This window comes from Plecotus auritus (assembly GCF_963455305.1).
Source record: "Plecotus auritus genome assembly, chromosome: 4".
Classification (NCBI taxonomy): domain Eukaryota; kingdom Metazoa; phylum Chordata; class Mammalia; order Chiroptera; family Vespertilionidae; genus Plecotus; species Plecotus auritus.
In genome coordinates this window covers 43,370,497-43,395,246 of record NC_137775.1, presented here as the reverse complement: position 1 = coordinate 43,395,246, position 24,750 = coordinate 43,370,497, and the positions used below count along the sequence as shown (strand labels likewise).

Genomic DNA, 24,750 nt, shown 5'->3' with positions numbered 1-24,750 from the left:
ATGAACAGGAGGACTTATTTTCATAAAAATGCTATCTTTTAAAAAATATATATTTATTGATTTTAGAGAGGAACCGAGAGGGGATAGAGATATAAACAACAATGATGAGAGAGAACCATTGATCAGCTGCCTCCTGCACGCCCCCTACTGGGGTCAAGCCCACAGCCCGAGCATGTGCCCTTGCCAGGTTCGAACCCGGGACCCTTCAGTCCACAGGTCGATGCTCTATCCACTGAGCCAAACTGGCTAGGGCTAAAAGTGCTATCTTTTTATCTATTCAACTTCTCATTGATCACATATTAAGTGTGAACTGTTATATGATAGGTTTAAGAGTTTTGCTTTCCAGTTGCTATATATTTTTCTGTTCCTTCTAGCAAACATTTTAATAAAAAGTTTCCAATTCTCATTCTTTCCATACAAGATACTATTCATTTTTTATATAACCCCTACACACTTAGTTTGGAAATAATTATGATTTTTAAAAAATCATTAATTTTTAAAATTTGAGCTAAATACAATGATTCCTCATCAGTCTTAAAATACATACTTTTCATATTTCATGCATAGAAAACATCTTAACCAGTGCCTAGAATCATATAATTTTATTGTGTTATTAGCAATATACTTAATTTTTACCAGCTGCTTGAGTTCACTTTTAAAAATCAAAATCCACTTAGACTTAGTACTTTTGTTAATCTTAAAGTTGGCCTCTATTTCATAATCTTGTAAGTTTAATTTGATAATGTTAAGATTTTTGTTCCATTTTATTGTGCTATATTATATAAAGGTTATGTAAATTTAAAATTAATTTTACTTTGGCCATGTTTGTTTATGACCATTTCTTTCCTTAAAGGTTTTTTTGTAATTCCCTAGAAGATGATTACTGATATATTCCCAGATATTATAATACCTAAATTATATTAACAAAGTTTTCATTCAAATGAATTATTTTTATCCTTAGATGAGACTAACAGAAGGCTGATAACACTGGCCATTTGTATCACCTTACATGTTTAATAGATTGTTGATACATTTTAAAACTTGGATGAATTCCACCAATTTTGTACTCAAGGTTTGATTTTAATAATACATCATTTTGCTCTTAATATGGAAACACTAGTGCTTGGAAAATAATTGCACTTTTCAGAAATTCCTCTAAATAGATTAAATGATATTAAAGACACATAGTAACAGTTCAATGTTATTATATTTAGAAAGATAAATGAATCTTTTTTAATTTTACCAAGAAAAAAGCTTTTTTTTAGGATTGATTAAACTGTGAGCCAGAAATTTAGTCACAGTCCTGACCTCATTTTTTAGCTCTCTAATTAAAGTTTTTAGTTCCATAGTAACTCTAAGGACAGTTGGATTTGCGTGTTTGCCCCTTTCACTGCTTCTTCCCCCATGCCATTGAAGAAATTTGAATGGTGAGGAATTTACGCCCTTTGGCTCAGGTTGCAGACCCACTTGATCAAGCCTGAGAAGCTGGGGTCAGAACTATTCATCGCTTATCTTTTTCTTGAGCCACTTGTAAATCCTGCCTTTCTGCTCTGAAAAAAAAAAAAAAAAAAAAAAACAAAACTCTTTATATTATACTTATAATAAAGCCTAGACTATAAAAAAAAAAAAAAGGCCTGGACTATTAAAAAAAAATGGTTGACACTTGATTGTGACTCCACATGGGTTGAATTCACAATTTTTAGTTTTTTATTGCATCGCAGCTTGTTTGATGTATACAACTTTATTTAAATACATGTTATTTCATAAGACATTATAACAGCATCCTGTTGGTAATGGAAATATCTTAGGTTGAGATTTTACACCTTCAAGATATAGTGATTACTTTTAAGTAAATTGAATTAGTCTATTTGAATCAGATCTATAAAAAGCCCCAAAGTATTTTGTTTTGACGTTGTTAATTTCCAACATTTATGCTGACACTTAAAACTTGTCTGAATCAATTATACCACAAGTTTATGAACTGTATCAATATGGTGTAAAGAGTTTAAATACAAACCCAGGTTTAAACAAACACAAAACACTTTGTTCTTATCTTAGCATCTTTTAAAAGTATACAGCTCTTGTTCAGGACCTCAAGACCACCCATCACCCTGGACATTGGATACTCCTATTTATTCAAGAAGCTTGTGAAGTATCTGTGCGCCAGTGGGGGATGGTGTGTGTATCTGTGTAGGAAATCATAGTTAGGTGATTTTATCCCAACAAAAGCAGCAACATTGTTTATAAACTGAATTATGTTCCAGGAAAATTTTCTAGTTCTAAAACCTAACTTCAATTACATACTTATTTTTTGTAAGCCTTGGTTGCAGTTTTCACATTTTTGATGCTTTCAGAAGGCTAAAGTGGACCTCCCTTTAAGATTAACCCCAATCCATTATAGCTTTTGGCTTGCAGGCCCCACCCATTGGCCTTGGATAGCTAATACCAAGCTTTTGTTTCTTCCTGTAGAAAGGAAAGGAAAGGATAGAAAACTGTTCTTTCTCTTTTATTGTGTAAGTCATGTGACTTCCCTTTTAGTTTACAGATAGTACCGAAGTGAATCTCAAAATGAATAAGCTATCAAACTTTTATGTTTATATGAAATATTTATTGAAATCGGACTCATAATTAATGCTTTTTATGCATTAAAATAATTTGGTTTGAAACACTATACCTTATTTTACATCTAGACTGCTGTTTTTTTAAGAAACAAAAAAAATTATTAAATAGATTTTTTTTTACAAAATAGATTTTTTAAGCAATATAGATCTTTTTACCTACATCATGTTAGTTTCTTAGTGTACTTATTTTTCTATCAGTTATCTTTTAGCATCATCTGAGGTTTCTGAACCATAGCTTACTTCTCAGAACTCAGTGTAAAGAAAGTAGTGGTGGTAGTTGGGATGATTTTAGAAAGGAAAAATTCCTTATATGGAAAAAAGAAAAACTTACATAGCACTATTCAAATATAGAAGGAATTATTTGTAAAAAGATATATTTTTTGCTCTTCTGTGTCATCTCTCTAATAATAAGCAGTGTATGCTATCAGAATAATATTTCATAATGAAGTTAGATAACATGAGGATAAATAATATTTAGTCCTAATATGTGATATAAACATATTATAATTTACTATTAAATATTTAATCTTTAAAATTATAATAATTTTCTCTTTAGCTATTTTTCCAAATATTTAAATTCTATTTTTAAACAGTATAGCTGTCCACATTTAATAAGTAAAATATTTAAAACAATGATAGTTTTAAAAGAAGTATCTTCTCAATTATTTTTTTTTCTGTTTTTTTGGGAGCACACATTTTCATATAAATAAGTACTTTTAAAGGACTTATAAGAAGAATACTATTTTTAAGTCTTGTATGCATTTTTATTTAAAATACTGTTTCAATAAAATGTTCCAGATTATTGTTATATAAAAAAGCATTGTTTCTTACATTTTCTTAGTCTTAGAGATCTTAAAGGGCAGTGATATTTAACCCTATGATTTTGCTATCAATCCAAGATGACTTGGTTAATTTGATTTGTAAATATGAAAAATTTGTTGAGATATATAGAAAATTCCTTAAGTTTCTATTCATAATAGTGGGTTATCAGCTTTTCAATAACCAGGATCTGGTCATGAAGGCTATAATGTGCTGTTCATGCTTTCATTGACATTAAAATTTATAGTAAGTGATTTATTTTGCATGCGCTTTACAGTTGAACATTTCAACTTCAGTTTAATTGATTCACTTAAATATTTATTGATATTTTATTTAATGTTTATATTGTCACTAAAATTTTGCTTTGGAGAAAGAATTTTAGGATACTAAATCTTTGAAATATGTAATACTCCATTTACCATTTTGATAGCAAGGTATTCATAAAGCATCAACAATTTATTATTAAGTATTGTATTTGAATCTAGTACTGACCATATGGTTGAAATAATCCATTTAGTATCTTAGTGTCATTACGAAACATGAACCTGATGTTTAAAAATTGGAACCAGTTTTGTTTTTTAATGTACCACATTTTTTTCTCCCCCTAACAAAATTTGATATTGAAAAGTGAAAAGTTGAGTGTTTTTCACTTTATAAGTTTTTTCTTCCTGCAGAAGTTTTCTTAAAATTGTGTAGATAAAAGTTGTTTTTAAAATGTATTTATATGGCATTAAGTGTCTTCATGTTTAGTCAAGAGTACAAACCTCATTTGTGGAAGTATCACCATTTGGGATATTGTTACTTGTTTTCATGTTGTTTATTGTAAATATACAGTTAATTAATGATTTGTTTTCTGGATTTTCTTTCTCCTATAATAAACTTTATAATAGGAAGTACACTTTCAAATAATCGAAATATATGAAGGACCAAGTAAATATGGACATTTGTTTATTTAGTTTAGAGTTGGGTATTTATTTTTTTAAAGATATCATGATATAAAAAGTTTTTAACCAATAATGTTTGGAAAATTGTCTCATTAGGTATTGACCACTTTTCCATTCACTCTGCCTTTACTTTTAAAAATATCTGCTTACGATTAAACCCTTAATATCCCTGAAGATAACCATAATTTCATATGAGATTCAATGTTCAACATATATTTAATTACCCAAATTTACAAAATTCAAACAATTTTTAGGATAATCTCAGAAGACAAGAGATAATATTGTCTAAATATAGAGTTCACTATTTCGATTTATATTATTCAATTTTTAACTGTAAATTGAAAAAAAATTACCAATGTTATTAAAGAATTAAGCTGTCCCCAAATTATTCCCTGCCCTAACATTATTATTTGATCTGCCAACAGGAATTATTACTGCCCTAAGTGGTCTCTCTCTTTTAGTCTCTTTCTCCTCTTCTTTCCCCCTCCCCCACTGCCATTCAGGAAGGAAGCCAGAGGCCCTACCTCTAGAGATAAGAGGAAAAAGCAATCATTCAGCAGAAAGTATCTGTCTTTAGCAGAAGTATCATCTTTTGGAAAAGAGTGTAGTTAAGAAGAGATTAATATATATGAAGATACCAGAGTTTTTCAAATTTATTCTTAATTAATTTAGAATTTGGTTTTTGTATAGCTGAATATTGTTGTCGTTAAAAAGAGGTCTACTTTGTTTAGATGTTAGCAAAGTCAAATCCAGTCCTTTACCACTTTTCTCTCTTTACTTAGCTTTGGTTAAGTCTTTAATACTGTTTCTAAAGGCCCTTGCCAGTGATTTTCCTAATATTGAAGGACAGAGAGTGTTCTGAACGAAAGCAATGTACAGCTGGGCAATTTTTAACATTTCTAAGCACTCACTGATATTTGCAGTATTTACCTAAATTTCCAAAGAAAGTATCTATGAAATGTTTTCCTCTACATCATTTGTCATCTCTGTAAAGATAATGTTTGTGCCTGGCCGCTGTGCTCAGTGATTGAGCATCGACCTATGAACCAGAAGGTCACTGTTCCACTCCTGGTCAGGGCACATGCCTGGGTTTCCGGCTCGATCCCCAGTAGGGGATGTGCAGGAGGCAGGTGATCAATGATTCTCCCTCATCATTGATGTTTCTATCTCTCTCCCTCTCCCTTCCTCTCTGAAATCAATAAAAATATATATATTTTAAAAAGATAATGTTTGTGCGTCTAATATAATTTTGTGTAGAGACTTTTTAAACTACAAACTGACCCATAAAGTAGGCTAACAATGAAAATGATATTGATAGGTTTAAAAATGTTTTAATAATTTACTTCCTGAGAGAGATTGTCATGAAATCTGCTTTTTTTGTTTGGTTTCAGGATGAGTAAGAAAATGCAGATTCAGTGGGTGTAAACACTGTAAACTGAAGGGCCCAAGTTTCTTCTCTTGTGCTATAGGGATTTCTGCTAGCATTTCCTCTTCTTCCAGGGCAATCCCTTTACTGAGCTCCACGTGCATTTATTCAAGTCTCTTATACTGGTTGACCCTAGTTTAAAAAACTGGGGCAGAATGGTCATGGAATTTTGCAATTATCTTAAAGAGGATTTTAGAAGTCATAATTTATAATCTGAAAAATAATAAAGTGAATATTGCATAATACTTAAGTTTTATGGAATGAACCAAATATATTTTGAAAAATTTTAATGTTATTTAAGTTAAGGGCAAATATAAAAATGTAATAGCAAGTATATTTAAGGGAATATAAGAATGGTAAATGTAAGTAATCTTTTGATAGAATAGCTTTAAAAATCAAGTTAGAATACAACCATATAGTCCTTCCTATTGGTCCAACCCCTCACCAGATCAAGGACCATTTATATTTGTTTTGTTTTAGCGCTGTGCCTAATGCTAGGTTGTTACTACTATCTTTCCCTGGAGAGAGACCCCCAGTTTGCCACCTTTGGTCCTATCTTCCTCCCCATCATTCAAAGACCCTGGTGTAAACTCTCCTCTACCCAGGCTATGCAAAGACAGTATTCTGTCTTTCCCTTAAATTCACTCTTTTTCTATTTAAGTTTTTTTAAAATATTTTTTTATTGATTTCAGAGGAAGGGAGAGCAAGAGGGAGATAGAAACATTAATAATGACAGAGAATTATTGATTGGCTGCCTCCTGCACGCCGAGCCCGCAACCTGGGCATGTGCTCTTGACTGGAATTGAACCTGGGATCCTTTAGTCCGCAGGCCGATGCTCTATCACTGAGCCAAACCAGCTAGGGCTTAAATTCACTTTTGAAAATCCTTGCCCTCTTTCACAATCTAGCCCCAAATTCAGGTCCTTCTTTCCCAAAAGCCTTTCCTCACCATTCTAGCTAGAAATTGCTTACTTCCTTATAAACTCCAAAACTCTTTCTAAATGCATCACTTGTCATCTCTTATTTTTTTTTCTTGTTTGTCCTACTAAATTGTAAATTCTAAGTGGAATTTACCAAATTTTGTATTCCCTACAATATATAGATGCAGGCTTTTCATATATTTCTACCTAAAAACATTAAAATTCTTATTATTTTTAATCTTTACCTGAAGATATGTTTTTTGTTGTTGTTTTGTTTTAGAGAGAGAGAAAAGGAGAGAGAAAGAGAGAGAAACAGATTGGTTGCCTCTTGCACATTCCCTGATTGGGCATTGAACCCCCAACCTATATATATGCCCTCACCGGTAATCAAACCCATAACCTTTTGGTGTACAGGTCAAAGCTCTAAACAGCTGAGCCACCGGGCCAGGGCATCTACTCAAACATTTTTTTAACCATGATAAAAGTATAACACTTTAGGAACATTTTTCTCTTTCTGCCATAGGATTAAAAAATATGGATTATAGGGAACTAGCTGGACTTATGTTGTTCAAGAGAGCATATGTGAATTCTTGTTTAAAAAACTCTAGTGTTCAACTTATATTCAGTTTCCTTTTAATTTTACACTTACATCTTCATTATGAATTGAGTTATATATGATGAACTGCATTTGTGCGCCTACAACACTTTTAGGCTTCTGCCTTTTTGTTTTATTTTGTTAGCAGAAAAGATGGTGGCTTCTGTACTATGTTTATTACCAGTTTACTGCTAAGTCCAAAGTGTCTGCAGTTTATTGGAGGGGAAGGACTTATTTGTCTAATTTTCTTTTTAAGTTCAGAGAACAGTGACATGAATGTTCAATAAACATTTTTAAATGGCAATATCATTAAGGATACCAGTATGAGATGGTAGTAAATGTAAATAGTGGAGACCATGGATTGAGATCACCTGGGTTTGAATCTCAGCTCCACTGCTTACTAGCCGTTTGAATTTCGCCACATTACCTTAGATAGCCATACTAATTATTTAAGGTTGTGAGGATTGGAGTTAATGTATTTTTAGTGTCTAACCTCGTGCCTGAAAAGGGAATAAAGGGTGTCCTTGCTGTCACCTTTCTGTTTTTGTGTTTCTTTATTTTTAAAAAATGTAGGTGTGCCACAGTTACTGTGATGCAGAGAAGGATATGCAGTCTAAGAATGACAGGGCCAAGACTTAGCCGATACATGGGACCCATCACACAACATGAAACTTAATGGAGAAAAAGATAGCAAGCTGCATCTTAGTTAATAACAAAGGTCAAGAGCATAAGGGTAGGATGGGGGTAGTCTTTCTGGATATCTACTTGTGTGAAAAAGGTCTAAGGTTTTCATAGTGGACACTGTTGGTTGCACACCCAGCATTCATTTCTTCCTTCCTTCTGATCATCACCCCAATTCTTTTGTTCATGAACCCACTTCTGTCTCCCTATGTCCCTGGGAAAGATGACTCCATCTCTAACAAAAGGAGTACTTCTTATCAGTCTGAGCACATGGCATTCCCCTGACAGCTAATGTAATTTGGCTTATTCAGTCTTGAGGGGGCAGTTATTTACATTTTAGTATTAACAGACTCACTGTTATTTTACTTCTGTGATTATTACCTTCTCTCTGCCTTTATTTCCTTCACTAGAACTTCCACCAATAACCATTCCTTTTTTCATATGTACTGATTACCTGCCTCTTGCCTGTCCCCATCACAGGCCTCCCACTGAATTGGGTTACTTAGTGTCATTTCTGACGCATGACTCTTCTTTATCCCTCGTGTTCAGTCAATAATTAAGTTATATATAAATCTCAAAATGCCATATAAATTGCTAATATCTACTGTATTTGAGATCTTCATGATCAGAGCAGAGTCTTGACTGGCTACCCTAGGGTCCATACATAGAATCGAGGCCTGAAAGTTAGGCAATTAGATAAAGAAGCTTTGGAATTGAAGGCAGGCATATGATAATAATTTGATGTTAGCGTCTTCCTGGGGTGAGCTTCTGCAGGTGGATCACTTTCTAAAAGGAATCTGGTGGCAGGCAATCTCCATCCAGACTTAGCTCCCCCGGTTTATTCAACAAATAATTATTGAACACCTAATATATGAGGTACAGAAATGACCAAAATAAAATGAATGAAAATACCTTCCCTCAATTACCAGCTCCCACTCCCCTTGTCTCTTTTATATCTTCTGTCTCCTCTGAAAAAATTGGGAACATAGACTAAGATTAACAATATTCAGTGTAAGAGACAGCATCTTTAATTTTTTTATGCTCACCTGAGGATGTGTCTATTGATATTAGAGAGAGAGGGAGGAAGAGAGAGGGAAACATCGATTGATCATTGCCTCCCGTAAGTGTTCCGACTGGGGATCAAATCTGCAACCTTCTGTTGTAGGAGACAACGCTCTAACCAAACGACCCACCAAGCCAGGGCTACACTCTCTTTAAATGCTCCTTTCTCAATAGTGATGGATTCATTATCTGCTTGTCCACATGTTTATTAGTTCTCACCCATGTATCTTGTTTATTCACTGAGATTCCCTTTCTGCACTCAAACTGAATTAGCCTTTTTCTATCATGTCCACTTACGTTGTTGGCCATCCTCCTCATTCATTCAACAAAAGGAGTTGGAGCAGCCCATCCCTAATCAGTTATTAATTTTATTCTTACCAAATATTAAAAAGTATGCCTATTGTTACCATTTTCTGCTATATTTCATGCTATAAATTTTCTCTTGTCTCCTGGGCGCTTGACCCATTCTTAATATAATGCTAAGCAGAACTGAGGTTGAAAACCACAATAGATTCTGAAACATCTTATTTTAACTAGCAAAAATATAACATCACAAAATATGTAGGACATATCCTTTAACACTAGAAAGTCACTTTAGCCTTTGTTTCCTTTGTGCTATTATTTCCCATCTTTTCTAAAACACTGCTATTTTTAAATCTTTCACTCATTTTTCTCCTCTCACCACTTTGTATGTATGTTTTTCTCCTCTTTCTCAATTTCCACCCCCACTCCCTCTTCCTGGTGTAAAGAGCTTCTGTAGGAAATTGATAATGGGTGTCTTTCTGCTTCAAAGTCTTTAACACATGGAGCTGACTGTTAAGAGAAATTGACCAGGTTCCTGTGATCCTGTCAGTTTCTCTGATTAATCAATTTTCCTTTACTGGAGAAGCTGCTTTTAACAAAATAAAAGTAGCTGGAAATTTCAATCATTTGCCCATTGCTGCCTAGCTTGTATTTGTTCTTCCGTTCCTATCACGTTACTTTTTATTATAAACTTTTAATTCTTGGCTTTCAGTTATCTTATTTGTACTGGAGAGTGATGAGCCAATTTCATGAATTTATATCTCCTCCATGATTCCAGCTAATTCTAATACTTGTGCAATTTAATTTATAAAGCTGCTTCCTACTCAGAAGACAAGGACTACAGATTAAAATGAGGGCATTTCTTTCCTTATTCTTGTTGACTTTCCTACAAAATCCAAAGCAAAGCAATTCCAAAGCCCTTAGAAGGAAATCATGCCGTCATAGAAACTAATGCAACGAGAGCCAGAAAAACCAGGGAGATTTACTATATTGCTCTTTTTATAGAGATATTTCTTTAAACATGTCATGTACTGTTATGCTTAGATACAGAGTTAAAGGAATTTGTCTTTAGGTCATGGACAAGTTTGAGCAGCCAAGTTAGCCTCAAATAAGGTTATAAGATCTGATGAAAAAATTTACAAAATGGCCAAAATGTATTTGGAATATCCCTTAGGCATTATATAAAGGTGTTTGCACATAGTGATATTAGATATAGACATGATTATCATAGGAAGGAGTTAATTTGAATGGCCTTAGGCTCAGTGGTGAGATTGAATGATAGCTAATGCTCTTACGCATGTTTTTTTGTTTTTTTAAATATATTTTATTGATATTTTACAGAGAGGAAGGGAGAGGGATAGAGAGCTAGAAACATCGATGAGAGAGAAACATTGATCAGCTGCCTCCTGCACACCTCCCACTGGAGATGTGCCCGCAACCAAGGTACATGCCCTTGACCGGAATCGAACCTGGGACCCCTCAGTCCGCAGGCCGACGCTCTATCCACTAAGCCAAACATGTTTTGCAACAGGTACTTATATGGTATATTAGTAAGTGTTCCCTGCAAGGAAAAAAAGTCCCTTTTCAATAAGTTTGGGAAACTCTTGGTTATATAAAATTCAGTATGTTTCTTCATTTAGTATATGACTTCCCAATGCCTTATTTACGATAGTATGCTATCAGTCTTCACGATTGGGATATATAGTATGTAGTATTTTCCATAAAGAATTGACTCATGGGACATGGTTCCATGGGGGTAAGAACTAAAGTTCTTAGCTGATGGCCAGGAATCTGTGTATTAATCAATATTAACATCTTTACTCTTTAGCTCATAATTTATCATTAAGTTAAAAGAAATTAAAGGTCTTTAAAATGTAACTTAAACATTTTTAGTGGTGTATTTTTATTTTACTAGGGACATAAGTAATATTCAAGACATCCAGAAAAGCAGGGAGTAGAGTGGTTCATCATATAAAAATAGCCTAACAGATGAACTTAAAATCAACCATTCACATGGACATCTTAAAAGAAGAGTGGAGACTGCTCAGGACTGGTAAATGGTGGTGGTGGTATAGAGAAGCTGAAATTTGGCCATGGTAGTTTCTGTCAGGTGATAAAAAAAAAATTTAAAAGCCAATTGATGTCTCTCTGCCCCCCTCCCTCTTTCTCTCTCTCCTCCCCCCTCTCAAATCAATAAAAGCATATTTTTTAAAAAACAACAAGGATAAGTGACACATATTTGTGTTTCACTAGCAGCTTCTGATCTCTGGCCTGTAGCACCTGGCTGTCTTTTACTTTTACTTTTTTTTTTTTTTTAGTAGCAGCAAAGTTTGCTTTAAGGCAGCTACCCCAGTTATTCAACAGGACAATATGAGGTATACTCTTCTGGCAAATTTTAGTGTCCTAGAGCAGTAATTCCAAGCATTTTTTTTTTAATTTGTAAAATTTTTGATCTGTTGCAGACCAAATACTTTTGTACAAATGCTTTTCTTAGTTTGTATACTTGTCATGGTCCAGTAAGAAACAGCTTAGTGACCAACATTGATCCTCAGACCACACGGGCACTGTTACTAGAGAAAATATCACCACTTCTACCCTACTCTCAACTTGAAAATGTCTCATCATTCACAACTGCCTAAAATTCTTCCTATTGGGAACGAAGCTTTTTATTCCACAAGTAGAGAAGAAAATTATTTAAAAATATAAAATTTGCATCACTGATTATAATTTTGGTAATATATAGACTAGTAAACCTTAAAAAAAAGAAAACTGGGATGATTTGGTAAATCTATAATAATAAAAGCATAATATGCTAATTAGACTGGACATCCTTCCGGATGACCTTCCAGATGAAGCTGGGGCTGCAAGGGAAGCCTGGGTCTTGGGTGCCTGCTGGCAGCCAGAGGGAAATCCAAGTTCTGGGTGCCAGAGGGAAGCCGGTGCCAGCAGCAGGGGAAGGAAGGCCTACTTTTGCATGAATTTCGTGCATCAGGCCTCTAGTATTTAATAATTAACTTTCAAAAAAGTGTGTTATAAATTTCATTGTTTTAAAGAATGTGGAACACAATTTACAAATAATAATCCTACATAATAAAGAGCTAATATGCTAATTAGACCGAACAGCAGAACGACTGTCCGGATGATCTTCTGGATGACGCCGGGGCTGCGAGGGCCGAGGCAGCTGGAGCTGTGAGGGCCGAGCCCCTTGCACGAATTTTGTGCATCGGGCCTCTAGTACATATCTAATACTCTATTATAAATTCTTTGTAGCCAGTTGATTCTCACATATTGCATTTGCTGATTTTTTTCTGAACTCATATCTATAGCCAAACCGTGTTTGATATTGATGAACAAGCGTAGTTCTTACATGATAGTTAAATGATTTTTAATACTAATGAGTAACAAAAGTCAAACAAAAAAGACAAGGATGTATGTTAGAATTTTATTGTGAGTGACTTCTTTGCTGAATTAAGTTTTTGAATACTGTAATAATCCCTCATTTTTTGTGATATTTACAATGTAATAATTATAGAAATGGTACGCTGTGAAATATAATCTGCATTATTAACACTTTCACCATTACTTTCCTAAGTGTCTAGACCAGTGGTCGGCAAACTCATTAGTCAACAGAGTGGCAAACTGTGGCTTGCGAGCCACATGCGGCTCTTTGGCCCCTTGAGTGTGGCTCTTCCACAAAATACCACGGCCTGGGCGAGTCTATTTTGAAGAAGTGGCGTTAGAAGAAGTTTAAGTTTAAAAAATTTGGCTCTCAAAAGAAATTTCAATCGTTGTACTGTTGATATTTGGCTCTGTTGACTAATGAGTTTGCCGACCACTGGTCTTGACAATCAACAAAAGAATAAATAAAGCCTTGATTTATAGCATTTGCCAATCTCCATAGTGTAAATGCTTCTATCATGACCAATTTCAAGTGATCGATGTGATATCAGTGAATGTGTATTAGAGAAGAAATAGACTGTGACACACTATTATGTAGTAATTCCACTGAACAGATTCAATAGATGTAACCTCAAGAGTGCAGATAATAGTGAACTGCAGTAAAATTAAGAAGTAATTACTTGATCTGTGGCCAGGTGGCTCATCCTGTGCACTAAAAGGTTGCAGGTCTGATTCCTGGTCAGGGCACATACCTAGGTTGAGGTTCGATCCCCCTTTGGGGTGCCTACAGGAGGCAACTGATTGATATTTCTTTCTCTCTCCCCATTCCTCTCTCTAAAAAATCAATAAACTTATCCTCAGGTGAGGATTAAAAAAAATTATGACAAGTATTTTTTTTTACCATTTTTCATATAATTTATTTCATTGTATCTTTTTATGACTTAATTTTTAGTAATTGCTTTGTTTAACAACTATCTTATGGATTATAATTATAAGTTTAGAAGTCATCATATTTAGGTAGTAGTGAAAGTGAAGTGGAAAGCGTTATAAAAGAAGAAAATGTAGAGTGGGAAGGATCCAGGCACAGAATTTTGGAAAGTGCTGATAAATAAAACAGATTAATGACATATCCTATGGCTTTCTTTGTAGTGATATAGAGATATAAATATATGAATCCATAAGAAGCTCATCTTTTTTATGGAATTAAGGAGCAACTGTGTATGCACTTACAATAGAAAAAAAGCAACATATAAATAAATGCATGAATGTAATATGAACTGTAAAAGTATACGCTGAAACTAAGGCTGATTTTAGATAATAGAGACTTTTTAAGATATGTTTTAAAATAAATAAAAAATGTAAATATATATACAATATATAGTGTATATAGATAATACCGATATAAATAAATGCCATCAGGAACACACCTGAATCAAACAAAATTGGATTTACTAACTTGTGACAGTGAGGGTCAGGGCACATCCTGTGGAACCTTAGAGGGTCTCAGTGAGATGATGTTACAAGAGATTTATAGGATTTGGGTTTATGTTAGGTGATTTAAGGGGAGATCAAGGAAGCAGGGGTTTGCCCTGGATTGGATGCTCTCAATAAGCAGGAATAATTCTGTGATTGGGTGTTTTAATAACTCTTGTCTAGAAGGCAGAAAGAACACAGTGGTGCCCAAACTGGAATTGGTAAGGAAACCAACATATTAGCCAGAAAGGGGGAGTGTTTGACCATTTTTTGGTTTGGACAATGTTCTTGTTTTTGTCTCTGTTCAGATAAAGTCACAGAGTGGTCTTTTCTGATAATGATATTCTCTGAAATTGTTCACATTCAAAATGAAGTGTTGTGAGCACCCTTGCATAGCTCTGAGTGCCAGTCCAGCCCAACTCCAGCAGCATAGGGCCTCACGGAGAGTGAAGGGCCAGCCTCTGACTGCAACCCCTACTTTTACCTTCCTTTACGCTGACAGGGAAGAGGCTCAGCAAAGAGCTGGTGGCAGAAACACATGCTGGGTGTCCTTAGGAAGTGTGGTTGGGATACAGGAAGGATAGTATTTAAGGGAGGTAGAAAGCTGAGTAGAGACCAGATGGTGAATGGTTTTAAATGATCAACTCTGAATATAGTTCACGTAGATACTTGAACCAGGTTATGGTAGGCTGAAATTAGTGTTTGTGGGCAATACAACTGCCTTTTAAAATTATTAAAATCTAAAACTAATTTTAATGAACATTACCTTACTATAACTCAAAATAACTATTTTTTCTTAAAGTATTTATCCATATGCTTTTTTACATTATTTTTTATACTCTGAACTTCAAAAAATTTTTCTTAATTGTGCCATCATACACTTTGTTCTATTTTTACTTTGTTGGAAGAGGATCATCTGATATTTGTCTATCAATTTTCTCAGAAAGGAAAAGGCAGTAACATAAAGAAAAGGGGAAATTTTGGGGAGGAAGAATTAACAAGCCTCTAACATTGATAAGATGGTGTAAAGGAAAAGAAGAATGAAAAAAGCTGAACCCTTGACCGTGATAAAATTGAACTATATCTATGTACATAGTTTCTCAGTTGGACAATATTATTATACAGTATTAACAAAAGTATGTAATAACCACCACTACTATTTCTACAAGATATTCTAAAAGTTGTAAAATACACCTGATAAGATGTGTTCATTTTGAAAGCTTTCGTTGAAAGCTTTGATATTTAGTGACCATGATAGAAAATGATGATGAGGGTAGAATTTACTAGTGGTAAGACGCTCATACCCATATTGATCATGCTCAGTTTATAATCTGCATGTAGCTGAGTTCATATCCCGTAAAAATTAGTAAAGGCTGACACTTCCGGGTTTAAGATGCCTACTATCCCATTAGGGTTGGCGGTACTCATCGGAAGAAGCACTAGCTTTGCATCCTTAATTTATTCCCATGTGCCTTTTTGATAGGGTTGTCTTCTTTAGTTGCCTTTTAAAAAAACCTGTATGATTTATATATGGTAATAAAATGAGAGAAAGTTTCCATTATTGGAGAAGACTGATCATTGAAAGGTTGTTTTAAATCTTTTTATATTATAAAATTTGAGTGCTTTTGTTATCCACCTAATTTGAGTTTATCATCTACAGAATAGTTTTAGGTACAATATATAGTGCAAATCAAACCATACTATAAGAGAATATTAAAATTAACATGCCTAATCCCTGGCCCATAATTTTAAGTGCTAAGTGTTACAAAACTCCATGAAGAAAAAGCTAGAAATGGTTGAAGTTCAATGGCAATAGATTTTTATCTATCATATAATTAAGGTCCTGAGACTACATTTCATTCATAAAGCATAAAGTTCAACTAAAAGAGAGATGTAAAATTCATTAATATTTTATCATTTTATTTAGATTTTTCAATGTTAAGCTTTAATAGAGAGCTTATTTAACAACATACCCCCAAATAATTCAGGATTAGATGATTTACTTCATCTAATTTTACTCTTAGTATAGTAGTTTAATTTATTGGTTCACCTATACACAATAATAATCAAGTTATTATTTGTGATTTAAAAAATTTTGCCGAAACCGGTTTGGCTCAGTGGATAGAGCGTCGGCCTGCGGACTGAAAGGTCCCAGGTTCGATTCCGGTCAAGGGCACGTACCTTGGTTGCGGGCACATCCCCATTGGGAGGTGTGCAGGAGGCAGCTGATCGATGTTTCTCTCTCATCGATGTTTCTAGTTCTCTATCCCTCTCCTCTCTCTTCCTCTCTGTAAAAAATTAATAAAAATACATTTTAAAAAAAAATTTTGACCTTCACTATTTGTATTTAACTGCTTTGTTTCTCTCCAAATTTGTCAGCTGTGTCATGTTACAACTGCATGTCTAAAAAATTAATTTCTTCTTGCCTGTGCATTTCCTCTTATAATCCAATATCATCAATCACTCACTTATGTTGACACCTAAAGTCAATTTTATATTTGAATTACCCATCTACATTTAATAAAAGAGTAAGATGCAAATTGACCATACCTTCACTACGCCCACCAGCCAATCAGGAGTGAGTATGCAAACTAACCCAACAAAGATGGCGGGTTAATTTGCATACACAGGCACCGAGCAGCCGGGGGAAGGAAGGCCCATTCTTGCACGAATCTTTCTGCATCGGGCCTCTAGTTATTTATAAAAGTAAAGATGCCTGTTTGTTTTATGAGTAAAATCGTTCATTCCAAATATATTTTAACTTCATAGAGTACAGTTTACATATTGGAGTCTTATACATGTAAGCAAAGTGAGTAACTTGTATAGATTAAATGTTTATGCATCTGCAGAATAGAATAAACTAGAATTTTTTAATATTTTGCATAGCCATGGATCTTTTTTTCTATGATCTGTATTTCTATGACTAATTAGACTTAAATAGCTTGTAGAAACTTGTTAGGAAAGTTCAAAGGCAAAAATGCAAAGAAAATTATAACACACACACACAAAGGAAAGGGTTACAATCTTTGGAGTATAAAGAAGTCTTGTGAATTAGTAAGAAAAAAAGCAAGCATCCTTGTAGGAAATGGGCAAAGGGCAGGAATGCAGAAATTCACAAAAGTGCAACTACAGAAATTAAAGAAATCTAACTTTAAAACGGCACTTAACAGATGAACGTTTGGCAAAGTTAAGGTTATCATTTTAACAATACCTGATGTTGGTGAAGTTGCAGAGAAATGGGCGGTCTCATATATCTCCGGCAGAGGTGTGTTCTGATACAAGTTTCTACAGTATAATTTGGCAGTGCATTTCAAGGCCTGTAAATAAGATTTTTGTCATAACATTTTTTATTATAATAAAGAATTGAAAAAAATAAATGTCATCATGAGGTTATTAATTAAGTTATGGACATCCATGTAATGTAAGACTGTGTAGCCAATTTTTTAAAATGATGTTTTCAAACTTAAATGTCAAACTGTATTCAGAAGTGACCTTGATTTCTTTAGAAGTACTCTGAGAGGGGGCAGCGGAGCAAAACTCCATTCTGCTTCAAGCAGACCAGCTTTTTCTCTACAGGAGATAGGTTCTGGGAAACTGTGAAACAATGTATAATGAAACCAATTTTACCATAGGCTAATTGATATAAAAAAGAGTTAAATTCCTATTTATTTATTTCTGGTCAGGAAAACATCATCAAACGTCTAAATAGAGACCCAAAACACTTTTATTTGATTTTTTTTCAATTAAATAAATCTTTATTGTTCAGATTATTACAATTGATTCTTTTTTTCCCCCCATAGCTCCCCTCCACCCGGTTCCCACCCCACCCTCTGCCCTTACCCCCCCCCCTGTCCTCATCCATAGGTGTACGATTTTTGTCCAGTCTCTTCCCATACCCGCAACACCCCTTTCCCCTGAGGATGGTCAGTCCGCTCCCTTTCTATGCCCCTGATTCTATTACATTCCCCAGTTTATTCTGTTCATCAGATTATTTTATTCACTTGATTTTTAAATTCACTGGTTGATAGATATGTATTTGTTGTTCATAATTTTTATCTTTACCTTTTTCTTCTTCTTCCTCTTCTTAAAGAATACCCTTCAGCATTTCATATAATACTGGTTTGGTGGTGGTGAACTCCTTTAGCATTTTCTTATCTGTGAAGCTCTTTATCTGACCTTGAATTCTGAATGATAGCTTTGCTGGGTAGAGTAATCTTGGTTGTAGGTTCTTGCTGTTCATCACTTTGAATATTTCTTGCCACTCCAGTCTGGCCTGCATAGTTTCTGTTGAGAAATCAGCTGACAATTATATGGGTGCTTCCTTGTAGGTAACGAACTGTTTTTCTCTTGCTGCTTTTAATATTCTCTCTTTGTCTTTTGCTCTTGGCATTTTAATTATGATGTGTCTTGGTGTGGTCCTCTTTGGATTCCTTTTGTTTGGGGTTCTGTGCGCTTCCTGGACTTGTAAGTCTATTTCTTTCACCAGGTGGGGGAAGTTTTCTGTCATTATTTCTTCAAATAGGTTTCCAGTATCTTGCTCTCTCTCTTCTTCTGGCACCCCCATAATTCTGATGTTGGTATGCTTGAGGTTGTCCCAGAAGCTCCTTACACTATTTCAAATTTTTGGATTCTTTTTTCTTTTCTGGTTGAGTGTTTTTTGCATCTTTGTATTTCAACTCTTTGACTTGATTCTTGTGTTTCTCTAGTCTGCTGTTAGGTCTCTGTATAATATTTTTTTATTTCAGTCAGTGTATGCTTAATTTCTAGTTGGTCCTTTTTCATATCCTCAAGGGTCTCGCTAAATTTATCGGCCTTTTCTAGGAAATTCTTGAAAAACCTTATAACCTTATAACTCTATATCCAGTCGTTTGCTTTCCTCCCTTTCTTTCCTTTGTGATCTATTTCTTTGTCTTCGCATTTTTGTTGCTTCCCTGAGTTGGTAGAGTAGCTTTGTGTGGTAGGTGTCCTATAGGGCCCAGTGGCTCAGCCTCCCCCGTTACCTGAGGTGGACACTCTTGGTGCACCCCTTTGTGGACTGTGTGTACAGCCTTGTTGTAGTTAAGTCTTGATTGTTGTTGGTATCACTGGGAGGAATTGACCTCCAGGCCACTTGGCTGTTAGGATCAGCTGTGTCTACACTGGGAGAACTTCTCTTCTGGAGGCACTCTTATGAGACAAGACATGCAAAATTGCAAAAGCCTCTGTGCTCAGCTTGGATGGGGCGGAGTCTCAGGGCTGAGCAGACAGCCTTGGCTTCCCATCAGCTCTGCCCTATGAGGCCCCTGGGTGTCAGTGTCCCTTGGTAATCGCTGGAAGCACCTCTGAGAGAAAGCTGCCCTCGAGTTTTGCCCGCTGCCAGACAGTCCAGTTTCTCCCCGAATGAGTCAGTGTTCCCAGAAACTTGCCCAGAACTGGGGTTCAGCGCAGTCGGGAGCTTCTGCCTTCCTCCCGCTAGAGAAAGCCAGCAGCACACTCAGCAGTCAGCCCTCTCTGCGCACACTCGTGCGCGCGCCTCCAGATCTCTGCCTTTCGCGGCTCCCCCGAGTTTCTGTGCGTTCCTCTCTTTTCCCGAAAGTCCAGACTCCCCCCTATGAGTCTGGGACCCTGGGGTCTCGTCCGGAACTGGGGTTCAGTGCAGTTGGAACTGGGGTTCAGTGCAGTCGGGAGCTCCTATCTCTCTCCCATTTGAGAAAGCTAGCCAGGCACTCAGCCGCTCTGCACGCGTGTCTCCGTACCTCAGCCTTTTGCAGCTCCTCTGAGTCTCCGTGTGCCCCTCTCTTTCCTTCTAGTTGTAGAATTTCCACTCAGCCAGCTTTCCTGTGGTTCTGGATGATGTCCATTCTGTCTTTTAGTTGTAGTTTTGAAATTGTTGTGCGAGGCAGCAGTTTAGGTGTTCACCTATGCCGCCATCTTGGTTTCTCCCCCAAAACACTTTTAAAAATGCATTGAAATAAATGTGAGCTATGCCCACCTTTGAAAAGAACTAATAAAAACAAGTGAGGTGATTATTTTCCAACCTGCTTATTCCAGTTTAGGGTCATGGGTGGCCCAAGCCTATCTTGGCAGCTCAGTGTACAAGGTGGGACCCAACCCTGCACGAGATGCCCTTCCATCGCAGGGCACACTCACTCAGACTAGAACAGTGTAGACACACCAGTTCCCCTTACATGTACATCCTTGGGATGTGGGAGGAAATCAGAGCACCTAGAGAAAACCCATGTAGACATGGGGAGAATGTGCAAACAGAAGTGTCTCTGGTCAGGAATCGATTTTATTGTTTCTTCTCACTGATGTTATTCTGAAACAACACTATTCAAGGCCCTGCTGTATTTGTATTTTATACAGAAGTTTCATATAAGAGTTTGGAGGAAGGGGAGGAGATGGATAAAAACACATCCTTAAGAGTGTTCAGTACAATGGAAAGATATTTGTGTTATCTCGCTGAATGAAAAATAGTGGAGTATAAAAAAACATTGGTACATCTCAGTAGTAGGGTCTTAGTGTTTAAATAGATGTTTTTAAAAAGTTCTATCTACATCTGTCTCTATGCATATGAAAAATAAAAAGTTTAGCCCTAACTGGTTGGGCTCAGTGGATAGAGCGTCGGCCTGCGGACTGAAAGATCCCGGGTTTGATTCTGGTCAAGGGCATGTACCTTGGTTGTGGGCACAGCCCCAGTAGGAGGTGTGCAGGAGGAAGCTGATCGATGTTTCTCTCTCATTGATGTTTCTAGCTCTCTATCCCTTTCCCTTCCTCTCTGTAAAAAATCAATAAAATATATTTTTAAAAAATAAAAAATAAAAAGTTTATGGGTAATGGTAAAAAATGGTTTAAAAATGATTAACAGGAGTATGATGGGATTTCATGTGGTTTTTACCCTCTTTTTTAAAAAAACATGTAATTTTTATTGATTTCAGAGAGGAAGGGAGAGGGAGAGAGAGACAGAAACATCAGTGATGAGAGAGAATCATTGATTGGCTGCCTCCCGCACGCCTTCCCACTGGGGATTGAGCCCACAGCCTAGGCATGTGCCCTAGACCAGAATCGAACCCGGGACCCTTCATTCTGCAGGCTGACGCTCCAACCACTGAGCAAACCCGGCCAGGGCCTCTTTTGTTTTTTATTAATCTTTATTTTAATAAATGAATAGGTACTATTTGTGACAAGGGGAGAAAGCAATAGCAGTCACTTATAGATACTTTAAAAATGCTATCACATTTACATACAAAATGACCTTTTAATATTTTATAGAATTTACTACATGCCAGGTACTGTTCTAAGTGGCTGGCATATATTAACTCACCTATTTCTAATAACACCCCTGTATAGTTAGTATTACAGTTGACCCTTGAACAACATAGGTTTGAACTGTGTGGGTCCGTTTTTTCAATAAATACTGATATGTTTTTGTTAACATTTGTTATGGTTTTGTTAATATTTTCTTTTCTCTAGCCTACTTTATTGTAACAATAGAATAAAATATTCATATAACATACAAAATATGTTTTAATAAAATATTTATAGTTTCAGTAAGGCTTCAAGGTCAACAGTTAGTTAAGTTTTGGGGGGAGTTAAAAGTTATATGTGCAACCGAACCGCAGCCCGTCCTCCGCTCACGGTCTCCTGTGAAAGCCTGAGCCAGCTGTGTAGAGCTTCTTCCTTTGTCTCATAACCATGTCCACCAACGAGAATGCTAATTCGCCAGCTGCCCGCCTTAACAGATTCAAGAACAAGGGGAAAGACAGTACAGAAATGAGGCGGTGCCGAATAGAAATTAATGTGGAGCTGAGGAAAGCTAAGAAGGATGACCAGATGCTGAAGAAGAGAAATGTGAGCTCATTTCCTGATGATGCTACTTCTCCACTGCAGGAAAACCGCAACAACCAGGGCACTGTAAATTGGTCTGTTGAGGACATTGTCAAAGGCATAAACAGCAACAATTTGGGAAGCCAGCTCCAAGCTACTCAGGCTGCAAGGAAACTGCTTTCTAGGGAAAAACAGCCACCCATAGACAACATAATCCGGGCTGGTTTGATCCCAAAATTTGTGTCCTTCTTGGGCAGAACTGATTGTAGTCCCATCCAGTTTGAATCTGCTTGGGCCCTCACTAACATTGCTTCTGGGACTTCGGAACAGACCAAGGCTGTAGTAGATGGAGGTGCTATCCCAGCATTCATTTCTCTGTTGGCATCTCCCCACGCTCACATCAGTGAACAAGCCGTATGGGCTCTAGGAAACATTGCAGGTGATGGTTCAGTTTTCTGAGACTTGGTTATCAAGTATGGTGCAGTTGACCCACTGTTGGCTCTTCTTGCAGTTCCTGATATGTCATCTTTAGCATGTGGTTACTTACATAATCTGACCTGGACACTTTCAAACCTTTGTCGCAACAAGAATCCTGTACCCCCGTTAGATGCTGTTGAGCAGATTCTTCCTACTTTAGTTCGTCTCCTGCATCATGATGATCCAGAAGTATTAGCAGATAGCTGCTGGGCTATTTCCTACCTTACTGATGGTCCAAATGAACGGATTGAAATGCTTGTGAAAACAGGAGTTGTGCCCCAACTTGTGAAGCTCTTAGGAACTACTGAATTGCCAATTATGACTCCTGCACTAAGAGCCATAGGAAATATTGTCACTGGAACAGATGAACAGATGCAGGTTGTAATAGATGCAGGAGCACTTGCTGTCTTTCCCAGCCTGCTAATGAACTCCAAAACTAATATTCAGAAGGAAGCTACATGGACAATGTCAAACATCACAGCTGGCCGCCAGGACCAGATACAGCAAGCTGTGAATCATGGATTAGTCCCATTCCTCATTGTTGTTCTTTCGAAGGCAGACTTTAAGACACAAAAGGAAGCTGTATGGGCTGTGACCAACTATACAAGTGGTGGAACAGTTGAACAAATTGTATACCTCGTTCATTGTGGCATAATAGAACCACTGATGAACCTCTTAACTGTGAAAGATACCAAGATTATTCTGGTTATTCTGGATGCCATTTCAAATATCTTTCAGGCTGCTGAGAAACTAGGTGAAACTGAGAAACTAAGTATAATGATTGAAGAATGTGGAGGTTTGGACAAAATTGAAGCTCTACAAAACCATGAAAATGAGTCTGTGTACAAAGCTTCACTAAACTTGATTGAGAAATATTTCTCTGTAGAGGAAGAGGAAGATCAAAACTACCTCTGAAGGTTATACATTCCAAGTTCAGGATGGCACTTCTGGGACCTTTAACTTTTAGACTGTACAACTGAAGCATAAAGTTGTTTGTTGTGTACTATGTTTGATATAAGTATGTTTTACTGTTTCTCTACTAAGAACTCTTTTTAAATGTGGTTTGTTATTGTGGCACTTTTCACAACAAATCTATACTTGAACAGTTCCAAACTGTACATATTGTATGAAGCTTCCATTCTCAGTGAGTTTCTTACGTCTATGTGGAATTTCATATCTTGCAGTCTCCTGTAAATAAAGATTAAATTCCACCATTTACGTTAAAAAAATAAAAAGTTATATGTGGATTTTTGAATATGCAGGGGGTTGGCCCTCCTAACCCCCAAATTGTTCAAGGGTCAACTGTATTATATACAAAGAGCTTAAGTAATGTGACCAAGGTCACATGGCTGAATCAAACTACCTTGATACATTGCCTCTTGTTCAAAAAAAAAAAAAAAATCCATCTCCTTGAACCCCAATTCATATTACTAATTCCCTCAAATTTCAGAAATAGTTTATAGATGGTAGTTGTGAAAACATATAAGTTGTTGACATGGATGAATGTTTTATATTTTGTTTGTATTTTCAGTTTTTTATCTAATCCTGCTAGATAGAAGTCTTCGCCTACTGCTGCTGTTGCTTCATCCATTGCCACTGTCATATGCTGATAGGAAAGAGGATCTTCTAAGTTAATCAGATGCCCATTCTTATTAAAACATTGCAGAAGCCTGTCAGTGGTAGCCCTGGCCCTGAGTTACTATGTTAGCTTTTAAGCAAGATGAGCACCACACTTATTGGGATATGCAGTGTCTCCATGCTGTGCCTCTAGAACTCATATGATAAATCATTTGCCCTTGGAGCATACAGAAATCATGGTTTCTTTATTCTTGAAGATGGCATGTCTTTCTTTTGTAGTTATTTTTTTGTTAATCTTCCCCTGAGGATATTTTTCCATTGATTTTTTTTTTTTTTAGAGTGGAAAGGAGGAGGAGAGAGAGATAGACATCAATGTGAGAGAGATACATCGATTGGTTGCCTTCTGCCCCAACGAGGGCCGGGGATCAAGCCTGCAACCTAGGTATGTGCCCTTGACCAGAATTGAACCCAGGACCCTTCATTCCCAGGGAAGATGCTCTATCCACTGAGCCAAACCAGGTAGGGAGAGATGGCATTTCTTTGGGTATTATTTCCTGATCTAGATTTCCTACTATCAGTAAGATTTATGCTTGACTTATAGTAGTAACAGATTTTGAGAATATGAGTCCCATATTCTCTCTTTTTT

At 36.1% G+C, this 24,750-nt stretch overlaps 2 protein-coding genes across 3 annotated transcripts in view; both read left to right on the top strand.

Moving 5' to 3' along the window:
- The window catches only part of LIN28B (lin-28 homolog B), an 84,708-nt gene that overhangs the window by 27,131 nt on the left and 32,827 nt on the right, over positions 1 to 24,750 (top strand). The window lies entirely within an intron of this gene.
- Positions 21,900 to 23,493, top strand: LOC308246979 (importin subunit alpha-1-like; the record flags this gene model as incomplete). Its single annotated transcript, XM_080665460.1, is given in 3 exon segments — positions 21,900 to 22,505; positions 22,509 to 23,431; positions 23,433 to 23,493. Coding segments are annotated over 3 exon segments (1,572 nt in total). The 5' UTR covers positions 21,900 to 21,917.